We start from the raw sequence: 12,450 nt of genomic DNA, 5'->3' as shown, positions 1-12,450 counted from the left end.
GAACGATTATCGTTATCCAACGAACCGTGCTTCTTCGAAACGGGATGCAAGACACCCGGACAGAACTGATCCAGTAAAAATAGAGCAGGTAGAAGAGGAGTGTTGAAAAATGGCGGCTGTGATCAGTTGGTCCCCGGGATACGTTTCGAAGAGGCACGTCTCGCGATCTCCTCGCTGTTTCGCGATGATTTCCTTTCACCCCGAATTGGTTAGCTCTTTCGTTATTGTCCAACCGTTACTCGCCGACGAATCGAGCAGAAGTTCCGACGACACGCTTCACCCTTCGCAGATGGCTTTGATTCGATGGAATGCAAGCGAATCGCGAGTAACAGAGTTTAGAAAAGTCGTTCCGCTGGATGTACCTGCCTTTCTCGGTTTTGCCAATTGTCATTTGCCAATGACGCGGCAAGAACGCGTACCCACGAGTGTTTCGAATCAATATGGCCGCGACGAGATTCGCCGCGATCCCGTTCCTGTCAACAAAACTTCGAACGACCCCTTCGAGCTTCCCCGTCGAACCCAAGAAAAATGATTGCAACGTCTGCTCGCAATCCGACTCGGATTAGCTCGATGGCACCTCCGCGTAATCAGGCTACAACCGTCATACATATTTATATATGTATACAGGGCGAATCGCGTGACCGATCGTTCCCATAATCGTCAGCGGGTCGAATTCCCGAGTATGAACGTTGAAAATAAGTTGACTATTCGAGGAATCCCTTAACGGACATTCGTACACAGAAGACACGACCTTCGATGAAATTCTTCTTAACCGTGGCCGAATTTACATTCGACTTGGTCGTTGATCGGGTTGGAGTTAAAACGGAGAGGAGAAAATTGGAATTATCGTAAAAAGTAACAGGTTTGGTAGAAAACGGGTACGAGGTAATGCGAATAGTAATCTGCTACTAAGTGTTCGAACAGAGGAACGAAGGATCGGAAATACTCGCAAGTTATTCGAGAAGCAATTGTTGGCCAATCGAGCTTCGCGGTTCGCCCTGCGCATATACAGTATTTATGTGCACATATATAAATATATCGATCGAGAAAGGAGGAAAGAAAAAGAGTAGAACGAAGAACGGCCGGAAACAAAGATGAAAAGGAACGACGAACAAAGTGAACTAGAGCCAGCGTTTATCACTCGACCTTCCTCCTCCTCTCTTTCTCTCTCTCTCGCTTGCTCTTCTCCCATGCACACGCACAGGTACACACTTTGCATACACACGGCCACGTGCACACGCGTTCGCACACACATATACAGGCATACACGCGTTTTCTTCTAATATTTCTTCTTTTCCCCTCTTCCGCCTCTTCTTGTTCATCGTCATCCTCTTTATAACGCTTGCAGAGCGATTGGGTGGGTTACCACGTTCTTAGCAATTACAATCGTCCGTTGGATTGGTCGGCTGGTCGGTGAGTCGTTGACCTTTCGCCTGGCCCATTCCACCCGCGATCAGGGTTGGATCGTTGTCCAGAGATTCGCTCATCTTGTCGCATATGATGTCCACCAGCTGCTCGAACACCGTCTGCGACAAGAAACGGTCAGGTTAGGTCGTTTGTCACCCTTACGAGTGGTCATTAACACCTCTTCTCATCCAGGTATAATCAATGAAACGGATATAACGAGGTCGAAGCGTTAACGTAGCCCTACCCAGATCCATCCAGGTCTTACAGGAATAAGTATTACATATTTTCCTACGAAAATTTTTGTATTCTCGCATTGAAAGATTAAACGTCGAATACTCGTAGAAATTATCCGCTGAATTGCAATATTTTTACGAATTTTCACATATGGAAGAAGCAATTTCGAGTTGGTCACTCTGTCCCACTTTAACACTAAGTTTACGGACGTTTTTGAATACCTATCTTTATGGAGACCCGTCAGATTTACGGTAAAGAAAACAACGTATTTTCTTCAAAAATAAGACTATGAGTTTAATTTAAAAACAATTACGATATTAAGAAATTTAATATAAGTTGATTAAATCTATTAAAATTGTATAATTGCAGTAACTCACCCGTCAAATTGACGGGTCCTGTAAATCTAGTGTTAATACCTTATTATATCGCTTTCAACTGTACTTTGACCTCGAACTAATATCTCTAGATCGCAAAGTGTACTTTAACCTTCAACTGCTATCGTTGGATCACAGGAATCGCAGTTGTACACTTTCAAGATCGCTTTGCAGAGCTCTCTTGTACATTCTGCGTGATCCTTTGGTATTTATAACTCGCTTGTAATTTTTGCGACTCTACTTAGGATCAGAGTAGAATCGTGATGTTATATGATCGAATTCGCTGTGATGGTTATGAACAAATATTCGTGGCTGTTCGTGCAAAACATCGATGAGCTTATGGATGACCTAATATTAGTTACGTAACCGATGTATCGCCATGGTAACTCGAGACGTTTCACACAGACATAGAGTTCTTTTCGTCGATGTCAGTAAGAAATTTCTGTGCGAGTATTGTTCCATTTTTGAATTTCACGCGTGTTTTACTACATACAAGTGGACCACCTCGTGTACGCGATATGTAGGTCTCGCTACGTGGAGCTGGCGAAGTGTGATACAGCAAGGAAGGAGAAACGGCCTTGACCGATCCCTATTATACATTTGGCTCGTATTTCAGCTATAGGAATCCTGATCTTTATCTCGGGCGTGATAAAAAGCTTTTTTTTCTACGGCATAGCTTTCATGTTTAGATTGGCTAATCTTCGAGTAGTTCAATATTTTTTTCAAGTAGACCTAATTCCTATCTAGCTCAAGCCTAGCCCAAGTATAGCCTCGCGGACATAATTAGCCTCTTCAGACCCAAATACGTATCATTAAAATTCTATTAGGGACAAATATAAGGATCTTCCGATTCTTTAGCATTCACGAAAAGGATAACTCACGATGACCAACATGTGTTGCTCGTGTTCATCCAAATGAAAGGAATCTACTTGACCTAAAGTTTGCCAGAGCTCTGTCTAAAAAGGACAACAAAGCTTCTCGAGATCTAATATCGAATGATTAGAAACATAATATTTGAAAAATAAAAAAGACACTGTGAAATATCTCATAAATGGATAGATACTCTTACGGTTAAGTCCGTTTTTTAATATTTTCTAATTTTAGTAAATTTCTGTGGAATAAATAATATTCTTTTTGGATAGATACTCTTACGATTAAGTCCATTTTTTAATATTTTCTGATTTTTGTAAATTTCTGTGAAATAAATAATATTCTTTTTGGATAAATTCTCTTATGGTTAAGTCCACTTTTTAATATTTTCTAATTTTCGTAAATTTCTGTGGAATAAATAATATTCTTTTCGGATAGATACTCTTACGGTTATGTCTGCCTTTTAATATTTTCTGATTTTTGTAAATTTCTGTGGAATAAATAATATTCTTTTTGGATAGATACTCTTACGGTTAATTCCATTTTTTAATATTTTCTAATTTTCGTAAATTTCTATGGAGTAAATAATATTCTTTTGGATAGATTCTCTTATGGTTAAGTCCATTTTTTAATATTTTCTAATTTTCGTAAATTTTTGTGGAATAAATAATATTCTTTTTCTATTGATACTCTTGCGGTTAAGTTTGTTTTTTAATATTATCTAATTTTTGTAAATTTCTCTGGAATAAATAATATTCTTTTTGGATAGATTCTCTTATGGTTAAGTCCACTTTTCAATATTTTCTAATTTTCGTAAATTTCTATGGAGTAAATAATATTCTTTTTGGATAGATACTCTTACGATTAAGTCCATTTTTTAATATTTTCTAATTTTTGTAAATTTCTGTGAAATAAATAATATTCTTTTTGGTTATTAAAGGTTATTATTACTTCGTTTTCTCTAGGTCAGATAACCCTTTTTGGCGTTTTACATATTAAGAAACGTTAATTTTGTAAATTTCTCTCGCACTTAACACTGACCGTGTAAAACTCGATAAACGCGAAAAAGGGATGACAAATTATTTTTAAAACTACCATGTATTCCGTGTCCAGTTAAATTTCATCAGGTACCAGTCATTGAAATCTACCGAAACATTTCCAAACGAAAATCCCATCGTCTGTGCTCTATAGTCTCAAGGTAGACAAGCATGGGTAGAAGAATCGATCGAGTGGACGTCGATATGTCAATGCCAATAGGTTCGACCCGTTGTGCTAGGGTGATTAATGGGTGCAGATGAGCGGTAATCGAGGATACCTGGTCGAAGGTAATGGCACACTGTACACACACCTCGTGGATGGAAATAAGTGTGGAAACGTGACGCGATAACCTTTCCAGCACGCGATCGCTCTGGAGCTAGATAATGGACTGGGTAAACAGCTGTAGAAAAATGAAAATGGACGTGATTCTACCTTACGTAGAACACCTACTGTCACCCTACATAGTGCTACGAGAATTAACCCTTTGTTCCCTCAACATTTTTCCGTTCGATCCACTGGCGAATAATAAATGTTCCGATATCTTTGTCGGTACTAACCTTCCTTTACCAAACCAAATTTCACTGTTATGGGAACGGATTAGGTGTCCTGAGAAAATTCGAAGAGCTTTTGAGACGTTGATAATAAAATATCTCGCTTAAATATCTCTGAATGTAATCAAAAGGGCGAAAGTGTGCAAGAGGATTCAGTGAAAGGACTATTTAGAGTAGAGGAAGTTAGTGAAGGATAAAAATTTGTTTTTGAAGGATAAGAAATAGAACGAAAGAGTATCTATAGCGTGAGGATAGTTTCTAGTTATTGTCGAGAAAGAGAAAAAGTTATGGAACTGTTTTGAGTCCAAAGAGAGTCCTGGGAGAAAATTGTGTTATCTTTTTGTTTAATCCTTTTAGTGCGAGGATTTAAAAAAATTCTTGTCGAATAGTGCCATGCAGCGATAGCGCTTCCTTTGTTTGAGTAATAGTCACTAGCCATAGCAATAGTTGCTTTAATAAAAGCATGGTCCGGGCCACGATATAGCGAGGTCATAAATTAAACTCTTAATAATTGTCACCGATTGATGCCGCGATACTCAGGGCCGTAAGTCCCTGCTTGAGATTTCCAACGATAAATAACGGTAGCGTACGTACGATTTTGTATTTCAATTGATAAACGGTATTTCACTTACAAATACAAAACACGCGAATACCAATCGATATCTGAAATATTTAGAATCTACTTTTCTCAGAAAGTCTACTTTTTTCGCTATCTACCTTTATTTAAATAAAATATTTAAGACTCGAGTAAGACCTTCACCTATTACGGTACCTCTAAAAATGGCTTTCTCGTGTTATAAAATATTACAGAATACTTCGATATCGGATGAAACATTTCTTCACACGGCCCTGACTATGGTCTAAAGTCCTTATCTGTTCGTACTTCTGTCAATCCGTTTGTCTAGGCAGCAGAAACATGTTTATTCTACTTTGATACCCTGGTTACATCGTGGCCTGGACTATAAATGAAATAAAACTTTTTATTTATGTACATGATTTAAATTTAATTGGAAATAAATAGTAATTGAAAAAGTAAATTATCACACGACTGACTTAGAGTCAATCTGTGAACTAAATGTCGTAACATGTTTCAATATAATGATACTAAAACGATTAAATAAATTTGCTATTGCTATTAACTCTTGCACTCGGTAGAGAAGAATATGACTTCGAAGATTCTTTATTATAAAATCAAGGATATTTTTTGAAATAGTAAAAAGGATCGTATATAAATTATTACGTAGAATTATTTTATTTCGAATTTTATTAAACACCAATTGGAGTTCACCTTTACACTGCAAAGAGTTAAAGCGTCGTTACTCCGCAAACCTGCAAACCTTTATCTACTATGGATTTAACCAGAATAATCCCTAGAAATTGAGGGCTCGTCCTATAATAAGAACTACGTTCATGATCATGCAACTCTCCTGGCCAAGATACACCAGTTTGGGGTGATTCGAGAGACGCTGAAAATCAAGAAGCGTCATTATTCCTTAAACCTACGAATCTTTATCTACCAGGATTTAACCAGAATAATCCCTAGAAATTGAGGGCTCGTTCTATAATATGAACCAGGTTCGTGATCGTACAACTCTATATACCAAGATATACCACTGCGAGTGCATTCGAGAGACACTGAAAGTCTCGGAATCATTTTGTTGTCATTTTCTCTCGCTTACTGACTTACCATAACACGTTGATTGCAACGTTACTTTGTAAGAAAATCTCCGTCAGGCCACGCACGATGCTATACAGCGCACTCTTCAGATTGAAATTCGAGCGCTACATCATCGGAATGACTTTGATTCTCTTCCTTATCGGTTCGAAGGAAGCTATTATTCTTTCTCCACGATTTTCCAGCAGTAAAAGCAAACCCTGGTATCTAATTATTGGTCGAAAAGCCCATTATATAAGTTTCCTTTACTTCATACTATTATGTCACAAAACAGATTTCAATTACTATTTAGAAACTTTCATTTTACTGATAATATGTCTACTGCCCCTGAAAATCGATTTGGAAAAATTACTTCAGCTTTTTGATAAACTTCAGAAAAATATCAAGAAACGTTCACGCCTGGGATAAACATTTGTCATCGACTGAATCGTTGATTCCAAGGCGCGGAGGACTCATTTTCAAACGGTATATACCGAATAAAGCACATAAATACGGAATTAAATTATTTAAATTATACTCGAGCGAAGGATATACGTGGTCAATGAAAATTTACTCTGGAAAGTCTGCTGGCAGGATTAGAGAAACGGGATTGGCACGCAACGTATGTCTACAACTTGCAGATAAACTTTTCTGTAAAATAATTCTATTTCTATAAAATAAAACACTCATATGGACCGATCAAAGGCACGAGCACATATTAAAAAAAACCACAACTTTTCGCCCAGATTGCCCTGATCAACCTCAACTCTGTTTGGACTGTTTTAAAACATTCCATTGAAATAATTAAAAAAATAAGTTTATGACAATTCAATCGTCTCATATTCTGTGAAATAACTTTCGAAATACCTAACAATCTACCTTGTAAACACTCAAATAAGCGTCAGCCGAATACGGGTGACGTGGTCTAATCAGGATTTTTGACGTCACCAAAATACGGGTTACACGGCACTCAACGTGTTAACACTAGAAAGACTGAAACTTAGTATATAGCTATATTGCCCAAAAGCAGTCAAAATGACTGCATTGTGAAAGAATAACTAATGTGTAAAGAAATTTATTTATAATTAATTTTGAACATTTTTTACATTATTTACAGTTATATAACAGATTATTAGTAAATATTAACAATAACAAAATTTACTTCACTTGAAGAAAAATAAGGAGGAGGCTTAGAAGCACATACATTTCGGAATCAGAAGCATGTACTTGTATGTACTTTTTTTTTCGGAATCATGTACTTGTATGTTATCATGTAACAATAATCGAAAAAAACGAAAATGTTATTTCAATACAGAGCCAAATTGGTAGTATAAGAAATTTATTTCAATTCAATAATAAGAGTCATTTGATTATTTTAAATTTCCCAAGCTGTCAAAACGACTGCTTTTGGATAATATATATATATTATATATAGATACAGGTAGCCCTCCTACAACACGTATTCTATAACACGGTTTCGCTATAACACGATTCATAAATTGCGAGAACTCTCCTACAACACGGCATCCTATAATACGCTTTCGCTCTAACACGATAAGAAAATTGGAAAAACCTTTATACAACACTTTTCCGTCTTAACCGCTTGAGTCGCAGTAATTTTTTGCAAAATACGGTCAAAAACTAGCACTCGTCTTATTTTGCGTCGGAAAATGAACAGCTGCGTGATGTAAGTACGTGCGTCGCTAAACATTATCACGAAGAAATTTATTAATTAAAATTAATGCGTAGAATTAAAATAGTATTTTTGTCTTTCTTCGTTTTGTGTTGTACATACATTTATATTTTTAATAAAAAATTAAGTTTTTTTATGTAGAATTAAAAGAAAATTTCGTTTTAATAAGTTTTCGGAATGCGATCTTCCTTTTTGTATAGGCTCTGGGTTTCGTTACACAACCGGTTTCACGCAACGCGACATTTTCTAGGAACCTATCTACCGTGTTATAGGGGGGTTACCTGTATATATATACCGGAAATGAAGGAAGGGCAAGGTAACTAGAATTATTAATAAATGCATTTATATGATACACAAAAAGTCACAAAATTCTAAGAAATTATATCATTATATATACATAACCTTTTTTCTAAATGAAATTAAAAAGCAGTCAAAATGACATCCTAAGATAATCTAGTGTTAACACTAGATTTACAGGACCCGTGAATTTGACGGGTGGGTTTCTTCAATTATACGATATTAACAGATTTAATTAACTTATATTAAGTCTGTTAATATTGCGATTGTTTCCAAACTAAACCCATCGTTTGTCTTTTAACACTAGGTGTACGGGATCCGTCAATTTGACGGGTGGGTTGCTCCAATTATAAGATATTAACAGATTTAACTAACCTATATGAAATCTGTTAATATTGCGAGTGTTTTCGAATTAAACTCGTCGTTTGTTTTTTAAAGAAAATATATGCTTTCCTTTGCCGGCAAATTTATCGATGTCCATAAAAATAAGTATACAAAAAACATCCGTAAACCTAGTGTTAAAGAAAATATGTGGTTTTCTTCACCCAAAATCTGACAGGTGTCCATAGAAATAAGTATACAAAAAAAAAAACCCTCTTAACCTAGTGTTAATATTGATTTTCGAATTGTGGATTTACCTTAATGTTGATGTTCTCTTTGGCCGATGCCTCGAAGAACTGGACGCCAAGTTGGTCCGCGAGTTGCTTGCCTCTCTCGGTGGTGATTACCCTCTCGTCCTCCATGTCGCATTTATTACCGACCAGAATCACCTGGGCGTTGTCGCACGAGTAGGTTTTGATCTGCGTGACCCAATCCTGCACCGAATTGAAGGACTCCTCGTTTGTGATGTCGTACATTAGGATGAAACCCATCGCGCCTCTTGTAGTAGGCCGTGGTTATCGTTCTGTATCTTTCCTGTCCTGCCGTGTCCTGAAATAATCCGCGCGGTCAGTGCAGCCTAGGTTTTGGCTTTTTCAAATAGAACGATCCATTGTCGGATAGACGTCTATTCGAGATTAACGGGGAGATTGATTATTTGGCGTTGAAAATTGGCATTCCAGAAGGAAACGTAATTTAAGCGGCTGTCGTAAACAAGGAAGCGATAATGCACGATTCGGGTGATAAATGAAGCCACGTGCGGGCAAACTTGCGGATAAACGTTCCGAGTTATATTTGGTCTGCGACTCTATTTCACGTGTGAAGTACTGAAACGATACACAGATGGCTGGGGAAACTTTTCCCTACCAGTCACGGTATTGTGCGATAGCACGTTCTTCCTTTCCTTTTCCGATCCTCGCAGTGCTTTGGAGGAACTGAAATAAATCGACCACGAGGAAGAATGTAAAAACAAAGAGAAATGATGGAAAAGAGAAGTGACATAAGGAAGGAATAAAACGAAGATGGTAGATTTGAAAGGAGGAGAAGATGAGTTAATAATATATCCCAGTAAATTGAACGAAAACCATTATGATATTAACCCTTTGCACTTGAGAGGCGACTCTCAGTCGCCATCGAGTTTCGAAGACCCACGTTAATTAATATGTCAAATTTAAAATAATATAACAATATGTGAGATAACGAAATTAAATAATTTTATATGTTTATTATATGATTCCTTATTTACCATTGAAAAAAAGCAACGTCAGTTTTATAAAAGAAAATCTGTGAATTTCTACTCTTCTGTAGCTAAAAAATAGTGCAAAGAGTTAATATCATATTCCCTAGTAATAGATTTCCTCGCAGTTTCCACAATAATTTAAAATCATCTAAATAATTGAACCGTTTATTTTAAAAGTGGTGCAAATGTATGTGACACCTCATTTTTTTAAGTTCAAAATAAAGAGTCCAATTATTTTAACACATAAATGAAAATGACGAAATAATATTATTTTTATTAATTCGTAATAATCGTTTTAAAATATCTAAATATTTATACAAATTTGTAATTATATATACGAATATTATTTGTAATACGTGATATCATATTATCTGATAAGAGATTTTCTTTAAATTTTCAGAATAATTTAGAATAATCGGGATAATTATTTCAATACGCAAATGGAAATGATGCAATACTAATTTCAATGTTACTAATTCGTGATAATCATTTCGAGATATATGTACAGATATGTGTACATGCGTACAGGTAACTAGGAACTAACGTCAGCGAGGTGTTATTAATTTGTTGTTCGATATTAATTAGTTTATAGGACTGTAAAGGGCAGTGTGCGGTGGTATACTGACCCAGATTTGTAGCTTCACCCTTTTGTCGTGTCTGAAGACCGTTTTCACCTTAAAATCAATGCCCACGGTCGATACGAAGGCCGAGGTGAAGGAATCGTCCGCGTAGCGGAACAGGAACGACGTTTTCCCGACGGATGAGTTGCCGATGATCAGCAACTTGAACATGTAGTCGAAGTTTTGGTCCGCGGCCTCCTTCTGAAATTTTGGGATCCTGGGCCGCCATCTGTCAAAATAACTCAGTATAACGCACCCGCAATTAATATTCAATCAAAAATTTTCTAATAGCTCACAACTTCTTACACAATTCTTAAGATTGCAAGTATTAACTTTTTGAGGCATAGAATTAAAATAAAAAATGTCCCATCTTTTTGATGCACGGTAATGCATGGTGGGACATTTTTAAATCCACCTCGAAATATTGCAATAAATATTGCACAGTAAGAGTAATTGAGTCCCACTCTATAATAACAAATTGGATTTGAATTACTTTTTATGTTGATTTATTACTATAATATTTATACAATTTATTACTATTATTTTGAATTATTTTTTTACGTTTCTATATTATGCGATTAATATAACATACCAATTTTGGTTAATTTAAAACGCGATAAAATTTCCGTGCAACATGTGTCTATTTCATTTTCTGAAATTCTATGCCTCAAAGAGTTAACCCATTTGCATCATTAAGCAGAACAATCCGCACTCGATAACTGTTTTAAATTTATTTATCACGCAACTGTGTTAAAGAATAAATATTTATACTATAGCATCATACAGAATGATGTTCTTTTAATATATGTATAATTTCTGGATTAAATATAACTAAGAATTCGTTTGTTACACTTAATTCATTGAGAGTCTTAGAAGACTCCCTTCAGAGCGATGATGCAAATGGGTTAATTGTAATTGCAATAAATCGTAATATAAAATATAACATGATAAGATAAATTCTATGGCACGTAAAAAGAGATATCACATAATTAACTGATGACACTTGAAAAGGGAAAAAACTTTAACGAAGTTAGAAAATAATAGTAATGATAATAACGACAATTATCAAATCCCTAAATTATTCAGAAAATACTTAAAAAGTTCTTATAGAACAGCTATAAATTATTAAAGCAAGTTGATTGAGAACCACTGTGCTATATAAAGTTCATTCATCCCGAAATAACAATTTCCCGAGACAGATGATGCTTCTATAAATTTCCTTGTTGAAAACACTCGAATCACGATTGTCCCAGCTACCGAATTTTTCTACCTTGCTATTCTTTCTTTATGCCCTAACAAATCACAGTCACATGGCACGTTAGAGCTCGACTATCCCTCTTTCCATATTAACTGGACCACTCAGAGAGCCTTCCATCACGCATCTGAGCCTCGACAGAGCGGTACCGCATGGCAATTAGCATTATCTCGAGGAAACTAATCGACAGACACACTCATGCCGGTACCGGAAATCTGTTGTGCGGAGTAATTTCGACGATGGACATCAAACGAGACATCCTTGTCCTCATTTCCAACACGGAGTCCTTCACGGGTGATTTGAAATCCTTCTTCGAGGTCCCTGGCTCGTTTTTCGTCTCCTGTTCTGCCATTTTTCGCGCGAACAACGTCTCTAAAGTTCGAGACAAATGGACAGAAATGCACCTGGCACTGTTCTCGATCACCTTTGATCGAGAAACGAACGATAGAATCGTTTAGAACGATGTTAGAGGAAGATAAGAAATACCGTGGAGGTTTTCTTTGGGTTTGGAAACTGCACTGGGTCGTTGATAGTGTCAACGTGGCCACATTCGTGGTTTCTTTCGTTCCTTTCCGCGTTTCCTCGTTTCTTGCCTTCGTCCTTTCCACGATATCGCGGTTTCCTGATACGCATAAGCACGCCCACGCAGGGCTGGAGAATGACTGGCACCTAATAGGGGCCATTCTTCCAGCCTGTCAACGACCTTCTTATTTTCGACCAATTACCGTCAGGCTTGTCCAATTTCGTGCTCGTTCGATACTCTCACCATCGCCAGGCACTGGCAAACAGCATATGGACAAATGGATGATGGGAAAATGTCTGTGACAACTGATGGACAC

The 12,450-nt window shown here is 36.7% G+C and overlaps 1 protein-coding gene across 1 annotated transcript; it reads right to left on the bottom strand.

The window, feature by feature from the left end:
- Positions 1-1,373: 1,373 nt before the first annotated feature.
- LOC143220666 (ras-related protein Rab-3-like) lies at positions 1,374-12,244 on the bottom strand. The gene is given in 7 exon segments (XM_076446276.1): positions 1,374-1,526; positions 8,757-8,999; positions 9,001-9,048; positions 10,363-10,569; positions 10,571-10,585; positions 11,820-12,035; positions 12,098-12,244. Coding segments are annotated over 7 exon segments (1,029 nt in total).
- Between the last annotated feature and the right edge of the window lie 206 nt (positions 12,245-12,450).

The sequence above is a fragment of the Lasioglossum baleicum genome, unplaced genomic scaffold, assembly GCF_051020765.1.
Source record: "Lasioglossum baleicum unplaced genomic scaffold, iyLasBale1 scaffold1412, whole genome shotgun sequence".
In the NCBI taxonomy this organism is placed as follows: Eukaryota; Metazoa; Arthropoda; class Insecta; order Hymenoptera; family Halictidae; genus Lasioglossum; species Lasioglossum baleicum.
Note: the sequence above shows the minus strand (reverse complement) of the source record. Positions and strands in the feature narration are given on the sequence as shown.